The following is a 20,535-nucleotide window of genomic DNA, read 5'->3' as shown; positions in this document are numbered from 1 at the left end:
CTAACTCCCTATATTCTCCTTTCAGGACCTCTTCCCTTTTCCTACCTATGTCATTGGTACCAATATGTACCACGACCTCTGGCTGTTCTCCCTCCCAACGCGGTATATTTTGGATGCGAGCTGAAACATCCCAGACCCTGGCACCTGGGAGGCAAACTACCATCCGAGTTTTCTTCCTGCATCCGCAAAATGGCCTGTCTGACCCCCCAACTATAGAGTCCCCTATCACTACTGCCTTCCTCTTCCTTTCACTACCCTTCTGAGCTACAGGGCCAGACTCTGTGCCAGAGGCACGGCCACTGTTGCTTCCCCCAGGTAGGCCGTCTCTCCCAACAGTATTCAAACAGGAGTACTTAATGTCAAGGGGTACAGCCACAGGGGCGCTCTCTAGTACCTGACTCTTCCCCTTCCCCCTCCTGACTGTGACCCACTTGTCTGTCTCCCGTGGCCCCAGTGTGACCACCTGCCAATAACTCCTCTCTATCACCTCCTCGCTCTCCCTGACCAGGAGAAGGTCATTGAGCTGCATCTCCAGTTCCCTAACTTGGTCCTTTAAGAGCTTCAGCTCGACACACCTAGTGCAGAGAAGGCCATCCGGGAGGCTGGGAGACTCCGGGACCTTCCACATCTGACACCAAGCACAGAAAACTGGCCTCTGACACATACTTCCTCCTTTCCGCAACCAACACAAGTAAACCTACTTCACCTCGTCCCGTTACTGCCTAAGCCCGTTGAGCCAAAGCCCGATCACACTGCTTCCTCTCACTCCTCTGCCCACTGTATATGGTGGTCATCTTTTTAAATCTGTCTCGCTCTACTGGCTGACGTCAGGCACCTGCACAGTCTCTCCTCTCTTTTACCCCGAGTAGTAAAATCTGCCTCAGCTCCAGAAATCAGCCGGTCACCCACAGCCTTCTTGCTCCAAGTCAAAACCTGGTTTTGATTTATAATGCCACTCTCTCTCATTTATTGACACATGGGTTAGCAGGAATCATGACCTCTGTTACTGTCGATAATATCTGGTTAATTTTAATTTAATTGACAGTATCCCTTAGAGTTTGATTACATTCTTGTTTGGACACCATTATGGTTATTTACCATTTCTATCAGTCTGTGTCTGGTTCTGCAGAAAGTGGTTGTCTCTGTCTGAACCCTTTGTAACATCAGTTATGTCCAATTAGTCACCTCTGCCTCTCCCTCATCCCACTGCCCTCCCCTGCCCCATCCCATACCCCTCCCCCCACTGCCTGTCAGTCTGTCCCATCTTTATCTCAGTGAACAAAGTGAAGATTTGTCATCATGTATAACAAACACATTCTGTCCATTTTAGGATCCTGGAGAAATGCCGGAATTACAACCTCTCGGCCCAGGTCATGAAGCTGAACCTGAAAATCATCCGGTCAGTTAGAAGGGACACGGCAGTCTTCAGTTCCAGAGGTGACTGTGAGGGCAGGTTCTGTGTCCCTGCTGTAGACTGGAGCCTGGAAAATCCTTCCCTCCAACAGTGGGACCATGGTGCTCTGTAGCTGTAACTTGTATTACCCTGAGTGAGAACAACACTGCACTCATTTCAGCTCTCAGCTTCCGGTGAGAAATTCAATCCTGATAATCTGGCAAAATTCTCATTGGTACCGGAATCATTTTAAGGAACCATGAAAGAGGAGCCCAGAGGGGCTCGGTCCACAAGACCTTGTGAATTTATCTCTGATTTAGATCTCTTGAAGGTGCAATAACTACATAATATGTGCTTCAGAAGACAGTCCTGACTGCAATCTGGGACATCAAATGCAGGCTCCCACACACAGTTCAACTGCTTTGCCTGATGAAGACAACCACAATCAGGTTTATTGTCACTGTGTTATGAGATGAAATTTGTTGTTTTGTGACCAGATCACTGCCTCTCAGATTCTTCGCCTTGGGATCATTCATTGCTGATTTCTACCACATCTCACACTTTACTCCTTGCTGCTGCCTGGCTGTAGACCTGGAGGGTCACCAAGGCCCCCTTGTACAACAAGCACCTCTTGTGGTTAATGTTCCCCACCAGAATGACAAGGTCTCTCTGAGTCCCTCTCCTTTCCCATCATTTCCAATCTGTTTGTGAAGCAACAACACTTCCTATTGCTTGTATTTGTTTGTGCCATCAAGGCTGACTTCCCCTGTCGTAGCAGCGAGGTGAAGAGCTGGCAGCTGAGAGAGATCAAACAGAACGTCCCGATGTCACCATTTTCACCCTCGGCCACGGCATTGCTCTTCCATCACGTCGGTGTTACAGGAGTTACCCTTTGTACCCTCGCAGTAGTCAGTTGGAACTGGAGTTCCTTTGTTCACCTGTTTACTGGAATTTGCAATGAAATCAGCCGGTTACAGTTTCAGGACAATAAATCCCATTCATACACGGATCGTTAACCCTGAGCATAATAATGAGGCCGGCATCATCCAACTCGGAGTGACACATCAGTGATGAGCATTTTCTTCATCAATCTACAAACATCGAGCTATTGCTCCTGGGCCATCCTGAGAAGGGTCACAGAGTCACACAGCATAGAAACAGGCCCTTCGGCCCACCAAATCCATGCTGACCTTGTTGTCCATCTACACTGATCTCAGTTGCAATCATTGTGGGATCCATGTCAAATCTGTCATTTTCCTGTCCAAATTGTCTGCTGTTAGTCAAACTGAGGACAGTGTGTAGACTCCACCCCACCTTTGTGTTGTTGTATCAGACTAAACCAGTGAATCCAAGCCCAGAAATCCTTTCCATTTTGTACAAGTATTAAAACTGCTCTGGCTGTTGCACTAATGCTGTCCTTAGAAATCCCATAAAGATTGTGATTTCCCCAGTGCCAATACCAGGTACAGCATTTCCTCACAAACTCCCTCCCATTTCTGTACAGTGAGCAGTGAAACTGCAATAAAACTCTATGAGTTTGAATGTTGTACTGGAGGGTGATTTGGGGATATTTTAATCCTATACTGTATGTATATGTGTACATTTGTATTTTAAACGTGTTGCCTGGTGCCTTTTTATGACCATTGCTGATTAAATAAGCCACTTCTGTTTTGCTGTTGGTTACTATTCATGAATGGGATCAGCCTAATTATAGGATAATTTACAATGTCCGATTAACCTCCCACCTTTGGACTGTGGGAGGACGGTGGAGCATCCGAGGAAACCCACACAGTCACAGGGAGTGTGTACGAACTCCTTACAGACAGTGGTGGGAATTGAACCCGGGTCACTGGTACCATAAAGTGTTGTGCTGACCAATACAGTACCATGGTCCAGAAAATGCTGGAAACTCTCAGCAGTTCAGGCAGCATCTGTGGAAAGAGAAACAGAATTAATGTTTCAGATTGAGGACGTCAGAAGTGGGAAAGTTTGAAAACAGGTTGGTTTTAAATTACAAGGAGGATGGAGCGGTTCGGTGAAACAAAAGGGTCAGAGTTTCCGTGGGGTACGTTGTAGACGAGATCACTGGGTTTGTAATGAATGAAGTTATTAGGGAGGTGGAACATGAACAAAGGAACATAAAACTCTGGAGTGAGGGAGACGGAGCACACACAAAGGGATGTAAAAGTTGTGAAATGTAGAGCTGTAGGAAATGCCCAGCAGGTCTGTTAATGGAGAGAGAAAAACTGAGTCAATGTTACAGATGGGTGAGCTGCAGCAGAACTGATGGTTCTGAGAGAATTAGAGACAACAGGCTGTCTGATGTTGAATATCGAGTCTGGGAGGCTGCAGTGTGGTCAGGAGGAAGATTTTCATTTACAGTTGAGACAAAGTGAATTGAACCCACTGGCTGGAACCGCACTTTACACGAAGGAAGGTGGGTGTGGTTGTTGGAGTTTAATTATCCCAGTCCCAGGATATCGCTCTCATTTGTCGGGACCAATAAACACATCATATTACAAATATCCTGGAAAATATTAGCATGTTTCTCATGGGCCTGAACTGAGCCCACTTTGAACAGAAATCTGCATACTTGCCTGGTGGAACACAGGAAAATAAAACAACAAGCCTAACAGCTCAAACTATAACTACAGCTCCTTGTATTCCTGCCCATGTCCGTGTAACAAGGAAGCATGTAGCCATTTTCCTGGAATGGAAGGGACACTCAACATTTTCAAATCGTTCCCGTCCATCCGCCCACTGCTCCAGCTCACCCCAGTTTACTGCTATTCGCCTGACTGTCGGCTGTTTCCAACTGTGCAGTCTGCAGCTTCACTATCTTTTAAATTTAGTTGTTAAAAGCCAAATTTAAAAAGAGAGCACCAAATAGATTCTTATTCCTGTCACCCAGAGTGTAAAGGCAAAGTTTATATTCAGAGTTTTATCACTAGGTCTGTATTTCATTGAACATTTATAATGACCCACAAGTTACAAACGGCATCCTCTTAGTATTGAAGGCGCTATATAAGTGCAATCCATTTTGTTGGACCCTGAGGAGTGTTGAGGGTCAAGTCACTGGGAAATTCCCACCTCTTCCTTTTCTCATAGATCTTTGCCAGTCTCACGTGTGAGGGAGAGGCAAGCAGCTCGTTAGTACAACATTCTTCTCCGAGGATCGTCACCTTGTCGCGGAGAGGCTGGTGATGGAGATCCCAAGAGCGATGCCTTCTGGAATTTATCTCCTGGTGTGGTCACCACAGTGATGCTGTCAAGGGGAAGGTTTCAGACAAAGAACGATCCAACTAAGACCTCAATGGTGGAGCTGGCAGAAGGTGATCAAACTGCACAAAGACAGTGAAAGCTGCAGCAGTGAAGGGTCCCAGTCACTGGGCCCCGACCCTGATCTGTCAAGGAACCTGTGGTAGCTGCCCGTGCATCTGAACACAAAGGGTCCAATATCCTGGCAGGCAGGTTTAATAGAGCTGTAAGGGAGGGTTTAAACTAATTTGGTAGGGGGATGGGAACCAGAGTGATAGGGCTGAGGAAGGGAAAAACAGAAATAAGTCAAAGAAAGCGTGCAACAGAGATGATAAAAAGGACAGGCAGGAGATGAGGCATAATCACAGCTAGTGGGATGAGTTACAGAGCAATAGAGGTGTGGTGCAGTTAAAATGGAAAGCAACAAATACTGGACTGAAAGTGTTGTATTTGAATGCAAGCAGTATAAGAAATAAAATGGATGATCTTGGAAGTCAGCTACAGATTGGGAAGTATGATGTTGTTGCCATCTCTGAAACTTGGCTGAAGGATGGCTGCCATTGGGAGTTGAATGTCCAAGTATATACGGAGTATCAGAAAGATAGGTTAGTAGGCAGAGGGGCTGGTGTGTCCCTGTGTATAAGAAATAATATTAAATCATTAGAAAGAGGTGACATAGGATCGGAAGGTATAGAGTCTGTATATGTTGTGTTAAGTAATGGCAAGGGTAAAAGGGGTCCAATATAGAACGTAGAACATAGCGCAGTACAGGCTCTTCGGCCCAGAATGTTGTGCCAACCCTCAATCCCTGCCTCCCATATAACCCTCCACCTTAAATTTCTCCATATACCTGTCTAGTAGTTTCATAAATTTCACTAGTGTATCTGCTTCGACCACTGACTCAGGCAGTGCATTCCACACACCAACCACTCTCTGGGTAAAAAACCTTCCTCTAATATCTCCCTTCAGCTTCCCACCCCTTACCTTAAAGCCATGTCCTCTTGTATTGAGCAGTGGTGCCCTGGGGAAGAGGTGCTGGCTGTCCACTCTATCTATTCCTCTTAATATCTTGTATACCTCTATCATGTCTCCTCTCATCCTCCTTCTCTCCAAAGGGTAAAGCTTTAGCTCCCTTAATCTCTGATCATAATGCATACTCTTTAAACCAGGCAGCATTCTGGTAAATCTCTTCTGTACCCTTTCCAATGCTCCCACGTCTTTCCTATAGTGAGGTGACCAGAACTGGACACAGTACTCCAAGTGTGGCCGAACCAGAGATTTATAGAGCTGCATCATTACCACGCGACTTTTAAACTCTATCTCTCAACTTATGAAAGCTAACACTTCATAAGCTTTCTTAACTACCCTATCTGCCTGTGAGACAACTTTCAGGGTTTTGTGGACATGTACCCCCAGATCCCTCTGCTCCTCCACACTGCCAAGTATCCTGCCATTTACTTTGTACTCTGCCTTGGAGTTTGTCATTCCAAAGTGTACCACCTCACACTTCTCTGGGTTGAACTCCAACTGCCACTTCTCAGCCCACTTCTGCATCCTATCAATGTCTCTCTGCAATCTTCGACAATTCTCTACACTATCCAGAACACCACCAACCTTTGTGTTGTCTGCAAACTTGCCAACACATGCTTCTACCCCCACATACAGGTCGTTAGTAAAAATCACGAAAATTGAATGTTCCAGAACTGATCCTTGTAGGACACCACTAGGCACAACCCTCCAATCCGAATGTACTCCCTCCACCATGACCCTCTGCCTTCTGCAGGCAAGCCAATTCTGAATCCACCTGGCCAAACTTCCCTGGATCCCATGCCTTCTGACTTTCTGAATAAGCCTACCGTGTGGAACGTTGTCAAACGCCTTACTAAAATCCATGTAGATCACATCCACTGCACTACCCTCATCTATATGCCTGGTCACCTCCTCAAAGAACTCTTTCAGGATTGTTAGACATTTTCTGCCCTTCACAAAGCCATGCTGGCTGTCCCTGATCAGACCGTGATTCTCTAAATGCCTATACATCCTATCTCTAAGCATCTTTCCCAACAGCTTTCGCACCACAGACATAAGCCTCACTGGTCTATAACTACCCGGACTATCCCTACTACCTTTTTTGAACAAGGGGACAACATTCGCTTCCCTCCAATCCTCCGGTACCATTCCCGTGGACAACGAGGACATAAACATCCTAGTCAGGGGCGCAGCAATCTCTTCTCTCGCCTCGTGGAGCAGCCTGGGGAATATTCCGTCAGGCCCCCGGGACTTATCTGTCCTAATGTATTTTAATAATTCCAACACCTCCTCTCCCTTAATATCAACATGCTCCAGAACATCAACCTCACTCATATTGTCCTCACTGTCCTCAAGTTCCCTCTCATTGGTGAATACCGAAGAGAAGTATTCATTGAGGACTTCGCTCACTTCCACAGCCTCCAGGCATACCTTCCCACCTTTATCTCTAATCAGTCCTATCTTCACTCCTGTCATCCTTTTGTTCTTCACATAACTGAAGACTGCCTTGGGGTTTTCCTTTACCCTACTCGACAAGGCCTTCTCATGCCCCCTTCTTCCTCTTCTCAGCCCCTTCGTAATCTCCTTTCTTGCTGCCCTATATTCCTCAATAGACCCATCTGATCCTTGCTTCCTAAACCTCATGTATGCTGCCTTCTTCCACCTGACTAGATTCTCCACCTCACTTGTCACCCATGGTTCCTTCACCCTACCATTCTTTATCTTCCTCACTGGGACAAATTTATCCCTAACATCCTGCAAGAGATCCTTAAACATTGACCAGATGTCCATTGTATATTTCCCTGCAAAAACATTATCCCAATTAACACCCACAAGTTCTAGCCTTATAGCCTCATAATTTGCCCTTCCCCGATTAAAAATTTTCCTGTCCTCTCTGATTCTATCTTTTTCCATGATAATGCTAAAGGCCAGGGAGCGGTGGTCACTGTCCCCCAGATGCTCACCCACTGAGAGATCTGTGACCTGACCTGGTTCATTACCTAGTACTAGATCTAGTATGGCATTCCCCCGCTCGGCCTGTTCACATACTGTGACAGGAATCTGTCCTGGACACACTTAACAATCTCTGCCCCATCTAAACCCATGGAACTAATCAGGTGCCAATCAATATTAGGGAAGTTAAAGTCACCCATGATAACAACGCTGTTATTTTTGCACCTTTCTCAAAATCTGCCTCCCAATCTGCTCCTCGGTATCTCCGCTGCTACCAAAGGGTCTACAGAATACCCCCAATAGAGTAACTGCTCCCTTCCTGTTCCTGACCTCTAGCCATACTGACTCAAAAGAGGATCCTGCTACATTACCCACCCTTTCTGTAGGTGTAATAGTATCCCTGACCAGTAATGCCACCCCTCCTCCCCTCGCCCCCCTATCCCTTTTAAAGCACTGAGATCCAGGAATATTGAAAATCCATTCCTGCCCTGGTGCCAGCCAAGTCTCTGCAATGGCCACTACATCATAATTTCATGTATGTATCCAAGCTCTCAGTTCATCACCTTTGTTCCTGATGCTTCTTGCATTGAGTACACACATTTCAGCCCTTCTACCTTACTGTCTTTACACCCTTTATTCTGCTTCTCTTTCCTCAAAGCCTCTCTGTATGTTAGATCTGGCTTTACTCCATGCACTATACTTGCAGTTCTCGCATGACCTTTATCTTCCTCCACCTCACTATCTGCACTAGCACTCTGGTTCCCCTCCCCCTGCAAATCTAGTTTAAACCCCCCCCTCCCCCGAGGAGCAGCACTAACAAACCTTCCCGCAAGGATGTTAGTCCTCCTCCAGTTCAGGTGTAACCTGTCGCGTTGGAACAGGTCCCACCTTCCCTGGAACAAGGCCCAATTGTCCAGAAACATGAAGCCCTCCCTCCTTTCTTTTTTTTTAAATCTTTTTATTAATTTTCAAATTCATAAACATAGCAATAATACTAATACAAAGAGATTGGGATTGCATTATTGGTAATTGACATATGCAAGTAAAAACTACTGATATTACAAGTATATTAGGCCTCCCAAACTCTTAATATAATTAAACATGATAAAAAGAAAAATGAAAAAATATCAAGAAATAAAACCCCAAAATAAAAAAAAACTAAACTAAACTGAACTAAACAAAGCTGGGCTATTATATTACATTGAATACAATCATTAATGTCATTAACTCCGCTCCTCTGTCCGTGTATTTTAGGTCAATAAAAAGGATTCAGAAAAGGTCGAGCTATATCATGTGAAAGTGTTGAATAAATGGTCTCCAGGTCTCTTCAAATTTAACCAAAGGATCAAAAGTGACACTTCTGGATTTTTCTGAATTTAAACAAGATATAGTCTGGGAAAACCATTGCAATGTAGTAGGGGGATTGATCTCTTTCCAAATCAATAAAATGGATCTTCTTGCCATTAATTTAACAAATGCAATCATCTGACAAGCTGAAGAGGAGAAGTAAGTATGTTCCAACATTGGTAAACCAAAAATTGCGGTAATAGGATGAGGTTGTAAATCAATACGCAAAACTGTTGAAATAATATCAAAGATGTCCTTCCAAAATTTTTTCAGAAGAGGGCAAGACCAGAACATATGAGTCAAAGCCACCTCAGAATGACAACTGTCACAAACAGGACTTATTTGAGAGTAAAAACGAGCTAGTTTATCTTTAGACATGTTGGCCGTATGCACCACCTTAAATTGTATCAATGTATGCTTAGCACATGACGAACGTCGAACTCTATAACAACCTACTGATGCCCACCACTAAAATCGAGGCGAGAAGACTGCAACTAGCGGGCACTGTCTACACCACCCTGAGCTACCTGCCAGCCTGGTCATCATATGGGAGCCGAAGCATGGAAGGATGAACCCTGGATGCCCTCCCAAGACTATGGTCAACAGGCTCCTAGAAGACAGCGGCGCGGCTAATGTAGATGAACTGAACACACTGATGAGGGAGAGGGAGAAGTGGAGAGTCCATCATCGTGCCCGACACTGGCCCCCCCCCAAGGCCTGAGTTGACGTAGTAGTAGTAGTAACTAATTGAAAAATTTTCTCCCATTTTTCTATAGGTAAGTGAAGTCGAAGTTCCCTTTCCCATTCATTCTTAATTTTATCAGATATACCTGGCTGTATTTTTATAATCATATCATAAATAATTGCTGTTAAACTTTTCTGATAAGGATTTAAACCTAAAATTTTTTCCGTGATATCAGTTGGATATGAAGTCGGAAAGGTAGGTAGCATAGTATTTTAAAAGTTTCTAATTTGTAAATATCTAAAAAAAATGGGATTTATTATATTTATTAGACAACTGTTCAAAAGACATGAAATAATTCCAAGAATAAACCACGAAAACATATTATACCCTTCATTTTCCATATCAAAAAGGCTAGATCCATAACAGAGGGTTGGAAAAAATTTAGATATAATAGGGCTTGATAAAATAAATTTGTTCAAACAATAAATTTACGAAATTGAAACCATATTCGTAATGTGTATTTAATTATTGGATTAACCATTTGTTTATTCAATTTAGAGAGAACAAAGGGAAGCGAAGTCCCTAAAATGGAAACCAATGTACAGAATTACATTCAAGGTTTACCCATTGTGGACTCAGAATCATATCCAAATCTTGTGTCCTCCCTCCTGCACCAACTCCTTAGCCACGTATTTAGCTGCATTATCTTCCTATTTCTAGCCTCACTAGCACGTGGCATGGGTAGCAATCCTGATAGTGCAACCCTGGAGGTCCTGTCCTTCAACTTTGCACCTAACTCCCTCAATTCTGTTTGCAGGACCTCCTCCTTCTTCCTATCCACGTCATTGGTCCCTACATGGTCCACGACATCTGGCTGCTCACCCTCCCTCTTGAGAATACTGAGACTCGATCCGAGATATTGCGGACCCTGGCACCAGGGAGGCAGCAGACCATCCGGGATTCTCGATCTCTCCCACAGAACCTCTAATCTGTCCCACTAACTATCGAATCCCCTATCACTACTGCTCTCCTCTTTTCCCTCCTTCCCTTCTGTGGGGATGGAACTGGACTCTCTCACGGTGGTGTCTGAAAAGAGGATGCTGTCTAAGTTGCATGCCATCTTGGTCAATGTCTCCCATCCACTACATAATGTACTGGGTGGGCAGAGGAGAACATTCAGCCAGAGACTCATTCCTCCAAGATGCAGCACAGAGCGTCATAGGAAGTCATTTCTGCCTGTGGCCATCAAACTTTACAACTCCTCCCTTGGAGGGTCAGAAACCCTGTGCCGATAGGCTGGTCCTGGACTTATTTTATAATTTACTGGCATAATTTACATATTATTATTTAACTATTTATGGTTATATTACTATTTATTATTTGTGCAACTGTAACGAAAACCAATTTCCCCCTGGGATCAATAAAGTATGACTATGACTATGACTATGACTTCTGAGCTAAGGGTCCAGTCTTGGTGCCAGAACGCAAACACTGCAACTTGTCCCTGGTAGGTTGTCCACACTAACAGTATCCAAAACGGTATACTTATTATTGATGGGAACGGCCACAGGGGTGTTCTGCTCATTCTGTCTATTTCCATTCCCTCTCCTGACAGTCACCCAGCTACCTGTCTCCTGACTTTTTGGGGTGACTATCTCCCTGAAACTATTGTCTGTTTCTGCCCCTGCCTCACGTAAACCTGGCAGGCAGGTTTAATAGAGCTGTTGGAGCCCAATCAGGGCTCCAAACAGTCCTTCCAGGTGAGGCAACACTTCACTTGTGAGTCTGTTGGGGTCATCTATTGCATCCGGTCCTCCCGGTGCGACTTCCTCTACATCGGTGAAACCCGACGCAGATTGGGGGACCGCTTCGTCGAGCACCTCCACTCCGTCCGCCACAACAGACAGGATCTCCCAGTCACCACCCACTTCAACTCTGCTTCCCACTCCCATTCAGATATGTCCACACATGGCCTCCTCTACTGCCATGATGAGGCTAAACTCAGGTTGGAGGAGCAACACCTCATATACCGTCTAGCCCCTAGGTAGTCTCCAGCCCCTTGGTATGAACATAGAATTCTCCAACTTCCGGTAATTCCCTCTCCCTCCCTTCCACTATCCCTATGTCACTCTGCCCCCCTCCCCCAGCTGCCTATCACCTCCCTCATGGTTCCACCTCCTTCTACTACCCATTGTGTTTCCCCGATTCTTTCTTCACCTTTCCTGCCTATCCCCTCCCCCACCCCTTTATCTTTCCCCTTACTGGTTTTTCACCTGGAACCTCCCATCCTTCTCCTTCCCACCCTCCCCCCACCTTCTTTATAGGGCCTCTGCCCCTTCCCTCTACAGTCCTGACGAAGGTTTCCGGCCCGAAACGTCGACTGATCTTTCCCACGGATGCTGCCCAACCTGCTGAGTTCCTCCAGCGTGTTGTGAGTGTTGCTTTGATCCCAGCATCTGCAGATTATTTTGTGTTTTCGACTTCAAAGGTGTAATAAATGGTAGAAAAAGTTTCGCTGGTACCGATTACCACAAGGACTTAGGGTAGACAGTGACCCATGAGGCCCTGTGTTGCTTAGCCATTTTAGCTAACATTGTCATTAAAGTTCTGTTTATCCATTCAACAACTCCACTGATTGGGGTCGATAAGGGATAAGAAACCTATGTTTTATCCCAAACAGTCTCATCATATTTTGCATCACTTTTACAGCGAAGTGAGGCCCTTGATCTGATTCTAAACTCCTTAGCAATCCCCAATGAGTAAAGACTCTCTTGAACAAAATCCTAGCCGTAACCTTCGTCATGTTATTTCGAGTCGGCAAAGCCTCTATCCAATTGGTGGAAGTATCTACTATCACTCAGATATATTTAGGTGCTTCAGGGGATGGAGGTAAAGGTCCTACAAGATCACTTTGCAAGTTAACCCATGTCCTTCTCTGGGCCGTGTGTCTTGAAACTGCTTTTCTAGCCAATTTATCTGGGTTATACTGGACAAAATTCAAACAATTCTCACTGTAACGTTCACCATCTCCTCACATCTTCAGCCACCAACACAGATTCTCCAACTGTCCCACAGTTCTGTCTGCTCCTTGATGCCCAGAAATGTCATGGTACCAATACATCATCTAGTTACTTTCACTTTCTGGCACCACAAATCTACCATTATCAAGTGCAATCTCATCCTTTACCTGTGTTCCTGGGTATTTCCCATCCTCTTCAGAATTTTCCCCTCCCTGCACCTTTGCCAACTCCTGATCCTGTTGCTGTACCTTTACCAGGTAATCTGTTTGTTTCTGTATCATTGTTCCTCCTAGATCCGGATTCCATTTCACCCCACATCTTGCTCCTCATTTGGCTACCTCAACCCTCCTGTACCCTTCCGGGGATGTTTTTACATGAGCCCTCACCTTCTTTACTCCGTGTGTTTCCTGTTGCCTTCTCAAATATATACTTCAGCAAGGGTGCTGATAAACGTTTACCATCTGCTGAGACATAACCTCTCGCTTCCCATAACAGTAAATATTCAGGACAACTATTACAAATATATATACTGTCTGAGTGTGTGATTGCTCCTGAAGGATATCTGGATGGCTGACAACAAAAGCTATAGTAGCCAGCTCTGCCGCTTGTACACACATTGTTGTGGGCAACTCGATTGCAACCCTTTTGATTTCTACTCCTTCCTCGTCTTCTACATATTTCCCACATCCTGTAAGTCTCTCTCCATCCTGAACTGATGATGATCTAAATAATTATCTAAGTAATCTAAATCATTCCAAATAAACTGATTCCTAAGCTCCGGAACCTGGGCCTTAGCACTCAGATCTGCAGCTGGATCTTCAACTTCCTCACAGACAGGACCCAGGCTGTAAAAATAGGGGTCAAGCTCTCCTCTACAATCACTCTGAGCACCGGGGCCCCACAAGGCTGTGTACTCAGCCCCCTGCTGTACTCACTGTACACCCATGATTGTGTAGCCAAGTTTCCATCGAACTCAATATATAAGTTTGCTGATGACACAACAATTGTAGGCCGTATCTCAGGTAATGATGAGTTTGAGTACAGAGAGGAAATTAAGAACCTGGTGGCATGGTGCAAAGACAATAACTTAATCCTTAAAGTCAGCAAGACGAAGGAATTGGTTGTTGACTTCAGAAGGAGTAGCGGACCGCACGACCCAATTTACAACGGTGGTGCACAAGTGGAACAGGTCAAAAGCTTTAAGTTCCTCGGGGTCAATATCACAAATGACCTGACTTGGTCCAACCAAGCAGAGTTCACTGCCAAGAAGGCCCACCAGCACCTTTACTTCCTGAGAAAACTAAAGAAATGTGGCCTGTCCCCTAAAACCCTCACTAATTTTTATAGATGCACCATAGAAAGCATTCTTCCAGGGTGCATCACAACCTGGTATGGAAGTTGTCCTGTCCAAGACTGAAAGAAGCTGCAGAAGATCGTGAACACGGCACAGCACACCACACAAACCAATCTTCCGTCCTTGGGCTCACTTTACACCGCATTCTGTCGGAGCAGTGCTGCCAGAATAATCAAGGACATGACCCACCCAGCCAATACACTTTTCTTCCCTCTTCCCTCCGGGAGAAGGCTCAGGAGCTTGAAGACTTGTACGGCCAGATTTGGGAACAGCTTCTTTCCAACTGTGATAAGACTGCTGAACGGATCCTGACCCGGATCTGGGCCGTGCTCTCCAAATATCCGGACCTGCCTCTCGGTTTGTTTGCACTACCTTACTTTTCATTTTCTATTTATGATTTATGATTTAAATTTTTAATATTTACTAATTGTTACAATTTTTAATATTTTTAATATTTAATATTTGTAATCCAAGGAGCGGGAAGTGCAGAATCAAATATTGCTGTGATGATTGTACGTTCTAGTACCAATTGTTTGGCAACAATAAAGTATAAGTATAATTATCCATCAACAATGATCCTTAAAGAGGGACTTTCTGGACAGATTGCTTTAATTTCCTCTCCTGATTAAAAGAGAGGAATGATGGTCCATTCTGTACTTGTACTACTGTCACCTGGCACTGGTGAGGTTCACCCCGATAAGTTAGATTGTCAGCAAGTGTGGTTGTAGTGTTAACTCTTTTAACTGCGACATTACGACCCCGTAATAACAATGTCCATCGGACTAGCCAAGTTTGACTGACTGTTCCATCCTTGATGCGACCATCATGTAAAAGCTGAATTGCAGTGTGTTCTGTTAAAATGGCTAATGGATAAGCTCCATAATATAAGCAAAATGTTGAAATGCCCAAAATACTGCTAATAGATAATGCTTAATGAAGTTTAACACGGTTAGCTTCCGTTCCTCTGCTTCATCTAAAGTCCAAGAATTATCCTGTGCTGCTGAAAGTTCCCGAGGATCGTCTGCCAGCCCACACTTTGGTATATGCAGCTATAACACTCAATTGGGTCACATTGAGATGGATAGACTGCCGCGTCACAACCGGTCCTCCGGCTGTGGTATTTCCTGCGCTCTCCATTACTACAGGTATCACTGGGGTGGTGGGTGCTGCAGTTTTCATGCTCTCCTGGAAAAATCCACAGGGATGTGGGCCACTTCCCCAATAATCCTCACTATTGTAGAGTTCCGCCTCGGACGCCAAATTGCCCCTATCGACAACGCCATCACCGTCAGCCCTCACACCAAAAGCACATATCATTGCTCTCTGAGCTGAGAGTTGACTGCAGCTTTTCGAATTGTTTTAAACACTTGGTGTGGTCGACGCTGCCTTTGTTCTCAGCTGCCGATTTCTGCACGACGTTCATAGCCGTCCGTAAATCCTGACACCGACTTTTCCTTTTCTCCAATTCTGTACTAGCTTTTTAACATTCCTCTTCCCATTTCACCTGTGTCTCGTTACACGTTTACACTGTCTGAACCTGAGTCACGTGGATCAAATTCGCCTGACCCTGTTCCCCAGAATTTCATTTTCTTTCCCTTCGCTTTCCAACTCCTCCCTACACTTACTCTGCCAGTTTACTTAACTCCTCTGCAAGTTTGTTTTTCTCTCTTCACTCCAATTACAGACATCCCACCTCTCCCAGAAGTTCTGGGAGTCTCCAGCATATTGATAGGGCCTCCCTGACGCCCGCAAATTATATACAATATCCCAGAAATTGATTTTTTTGAGAGCGATGGAGAGATGGAGAGGGAGAGAGTGTGAGCGATGGACATAGAGAGAGAGAGTGACAGAGAGAGCATCCTGATTGGTCTCTCTTTGTGCTAAGTAGACCTATCAGTTTTCTCTGTGGGCGGACTTTACAGTCGACCTCTCTCTCTTTCATTGTCCATCAGTTTAGTGTCCTGCAGCGCCATGGCAAGTGTTCCAAAACAAGAAAATATAAAACGTACGTCACCCCAGACTACACTAATGTGTACCCCTGCCTAATAGGGGTCAGAAATAATGACAGTGTTGCTCGCTGCAACAGTGACATTTCTATTGCCCATGGTGGGTTAAAGACTGTAAAAGATGTGTTGAGGTGAGTTTAACAGGCGTCATTCGTTCATTAGCATAGCTAACGTTATTTAAACTAGCTGGGTAGCTGCTAAGGAGCTACTCTATTGATGTCCTACATGATGAGGCCAAACTCCCTGTAGACTTGCTTAAAGTTGTAATGGAATAAAAAAACGACTGCATGATAATATAATACAATATAACAAATTAACAAAATCACTGACACAGAATGCTTTGAGGTTGAGACCTCCCTGAAATGAGTTTTTGCAGGGTGGGATGTCTGCAATTAGACCTTCCCATATACATCGCATTAAAACAGCTTTTTAGCCGATAGTTATTTCTTTAATTTCTTTTCATTAACTGCTTTCCACAAGCATCCCCCAGGATCCCTGACCCTCTTCCCCATCCATGTCTCAGAGTCGAGCAATTATCTTGATAAACGTTTGAGAAAATGATCCGAACCCCCTGAGTTCTTCTTGTCCTCTCTTTTTCCCATTTTATTGCCCTAACCTTGTGGGTGGTTCAGCTGGAAACTCAGGCGCCAGACCTCCATTGTTTTCGAGCGCACCCCGAGATGCCAAAATATGTTGACTGATCGTCAATGGAACTAGGTGAGGAAACTCACTACACGACTCGTCAGTGATGGAAGCTTCCACTTTAGGTCGTTTTGGGTTGACAAGCCATTATAAATTGTGTGCTTCATGAAAAATCCCTGCAACCTCAATTTTGTGTAACACTTTGTGATATCTTTTCCACCTTGTTGAGGAACCTGGTGAAAGCACCAAAGGTATGGTTGCTAAATGTGATGTAGACCAGAAGATATCGTAGCAGAATTAGGCCTTTCAGCGACCATTCTGTTCCACCATTCCATTATGGCTGATTTATGTTTCCTTTCAACCCCAGTCTCCTGTCTTCCATAACCGTTGACATCCTTACTAATCAAGAATCTGTCAACCTCTGTTTTAAATATACTCATTAACATAGCCTCGACAGCTGCCTGTAGCAATGAATTCTACAGATTCACCAATCTCTGTTTAAAAAAATTCTTCTCATCTCCGTTCTAAAGGGATGTCCCTCTACTCTGAGGCTGTGCCCTGTGGTTCTAGATTCCCCCACCACAGACAGCATCCTCTCCACATCCACTCTATGTAGAGGTAGATATTATTCTAACTTGAGGAGTACATGAGGATACAGAGGAAAAGAGAATGGACAAATATCTAGCAGATGGAGTATAAAGTAGGTGAATGTGTAATTTTCTTCTTTATCAGAGAGCAGAAAAATAGCATATCGTCTATTTTGTAGGAGATTGCACTGAACTAAGGGACAGTGTGCAAATAGTAAATTGGATGTTGAAGGATCGATCCTCAGGGAGTTTCAGTTCTCATTGAGCAGGAATGGGAGCAGAAGACACTGAAGATGATTTTCCATCAATTATATAAAAAATAGAATGGAACCCAGCAAGGGCAGACATATCCAGCTGGAGAACAAAGAAAATCCTAATTAAAGCATTCAATAAGGTTAAAGATACAAGTTTATCAATGAGGAAAGCACAATTGATGTAGCGTACGTGGATCTTAGTAAGGAATGAAATTTGAACTCCTGATTTGGTCTGATACTGTCGTGTGGCCGTGTTGGAATGTGACAGATTTGAAAATCAGATTGAGAGAAAACTGAAAAACAATAAGGATTTGGAATAGAAAGAGAATGATGATGGGAGTAGGAATTTGCAAAGACAGGGGTTATCTTAGGGCTTGATTTCATACAATGGGGTGACAATGGAGATTTAATAGCAGGTATGACAATACCTGAAGAAACTATTCAAAATGTCAGTAAACATTGAGACTGAAAGGGAAATAGGTAGAATCAAATGAGTAGAGAGGATAGCGGTAGGTGTGTTTTGTGTTTATAAATGATGCACAGAGGCTTTACTGATGTTGCGCTTGGAAAGGAGGTTAGACAGAATCCCCACTATTGAGCACATCGACACAGAGCGCTGTCACAGGAAAGCAGCACACATCATCTAGGACTTGCACCACCCAGGCCATGCTCTCCTCTCGCTGCTGTCATCAGGTACAAGGTACCGGAGTTTCAGGACCCTACCTACCAGGTTCAGGAACAGTTATTACCCTTCAACTATCAGACTCTTAAACCAGAGGGGACAACTCAACATGAAAAAAATCTGCAGATGCTGGAAATTCAAGGCAACACACAAAATGGTGGAGGAACTCAGCAGGTCAGTGCCTTTTGCACCCACGCTGAGCTCATCGACTTCATCAACTTTGCCTCCAGCCTCCACTCTGTCCTATTTCCAACATCTCTCTCCCCTTTCTCAATCTCTCTGTCTCTATCCCTGGAGACAGTCTATCCATCAAGATCGTTCGTAAGTGGTGGATACGTGGAATGCACTGCCAGTGACAGTGGTGGAGGTGAATACGATAGGATCTTTTAAGAGACTCTTAGATAGGTACATGGAACTTAGAAAAGTAGAGGGCTATGCGGTAGGGTAATTCTACGCAATTTCTAGAGTGGGTTACATGGTCAGCACAACATTGTGGGCCGAACGGCCTGTAATGTGCTGTAAATTTTGTTCTATGATCTCACTGATACACACAGCTACCTGCACTATAGCGATTTCCACTCGGTCACATAAAAATTGCCATACACTTCTCTCAGTTCTTCCATCTCCACAGTGTCTGCTCTCAGGATGAGGTTTTTCATTTCAGAACTAATGAGATGTCCTCCTTCTTCAAAGAAAGGGGCTTTCCTTCCTCAACCATCAATGTTGCCCTGACCTACATCACTTTCATTTTGTGCATGTCTGCCCTCACCCCATCCTCCCACTCCAATACCAGAGATAGGGTTCCTGTTGTCCTCTCCTACTCCCCATTAGCCTCTGCATCCAGCACATAATTGTCTGTAACTCCCACCATCTCCAATGGCACCCCACCCCCAGGCACATCTTCACCCCCCACCTCCACTTTCCGCTTTCTGCAAGGAGAGCTTCCTGTGTGACTCCCTTGTCCACTCATCCTTTCTCACTGATCTCCCTCCTGGTAATAATCCTTGCAAGCAGAACAAGTGCCACACCTGCCCCTACACCTCCTCATTCCCTCTATTCCATCATCTTCTGCCCTGTCCCATCAAATTCCCCCTCCCCAGCCCTTTATCTCTTTCACGCATCAACTTCCCAGTTCGTAACTTCACTTCGTCCCTTTCTCACCTTGTCCCTCTTCCTCCTGTCCCCCCACCTCTTTCAAGTGTAAAGTCCTGGTTCACATCTTTACTGTTATGTTGTAGGTATTTCATTCAGCAGCTCTGCTTTCAGCCTGGTTAGGTTATTGTTGAAGATAAGGGATGATGTGGAACGTGTGCCATCCAATTATCAGGAGGGTTTCTTGATGAGGGTCAATGAGGTTGCATTTGGGTTTTTTTGTTTGAGAGGAGACGAAGAGAGAAGATTCTGGGGAGAACCAGACATAGCATACGATCTGGAGGGAGACCGGTTTGTTCAAGATGAACTGTGAGCGAAGTTCAGAAGGTGTGTGTCCTTTCACGTTGACCGAGGGCCCAGCGCGGGAGTGACAGAGAAGTTCAATATGAGCTCCAACTTGTGCACATTTGACTGTTTGATTAGAATGGGCCCTTTTCTTTTTGTTATTCTTTACTAACCCTTTAGTTAAGATTGATAAATGTTTTGTAGCCTGGGGAAAAGTACACACTCAGGACAACAAATACTTTTGCGGGTTTTAATTCCTTTATCGGCTTTCGATATTTAAGTGCCAGAAGAGGGTTGCAAAACAAAACGAATGAATTTACAACCAGTTCTCGCCATTACAATCTCAGCTTAACTTTCAATCCACACCCTTGTGTACGAACAGAATTGCGTAAACAGTATAAAAATACCAGAACTAATACAGTACTAATACGGTACAAATATGGTCGTGGCAATCCTGAAGGAACACAATACAAACAACATTAGAATCCCTCCCACCCTGCACCTTATACATAACAGCGAAAAATGTAAGCGAATATATCTCATCTAAGACGTACACACGTACTGAACTTCCGAACAGAGACTAAACTTTCACGTTAGGTGTTTGCATGCAGGACCAGTCCTGATTCAATAAAGTTAGACAAAAGGTTCACTTTGGCACAACTTTTACAAGCTATTGCCTGGTAGTTAAATTACAGAAAGACTGACCTACTTGGATGGTGAGGAACTTGGTACAAGCCACGCTACCCAGCGCTGATTTCTTCACTAGTGGAAATCTAAAGCATCCACATGTAAAACATGTCAAATTACCGATACTCTCGATCCGCCAACAAGCATAAACAAATTCACATGGATATTGTCAATTAATGCTCACCTTTCCTCACCATGCCC

At 44.5% G+C, this 20,535-nt stretch overlaps 1 protein-coding gene across 1 annotated transcript in view; it reads left to right on the top strand.

Annotated features, from left to right (window-relative positions):
- Nucleotides 1–3,063, top strand: part of LOC140198439 (uncharacterized) — a 163,841-nt gene extending 160,778 nt beyond the window's left edge. Inside the window, exon 18 of the mRNA XM_072259529.1 lies at nucleotides 1,331–3,063. Coding sequence (XP_072115630.1) covers nucleotides 1,331–1,408 — 78 coding nt within the window. The 3' untranslated portion in view covers nucleotides 1,409–3,063. The remainder of the gene's footprint in view (nucleotides 1–1,330) is intronic.
- Nucleotides 3,064–20,535: the final 17,472 nt, after the last annotated feature.

This window comes from Mobula birostris, chromosome 5 (assembly GCF_030028105.1).
Source record: "Mobula birostris isolate sMobBir1 chromosome 5, sMobBir1.hap1, whole genome shotgun sequence".
NCBI lineage: Eukaryota > Metazoa > Chordata > Chondrichthyes > Myliobatiformes > Myliobatidae > Mobula > Mobula birostris.
This window is presented reverse-complemented; position numbering and strand designations above follow the sequence as displayed.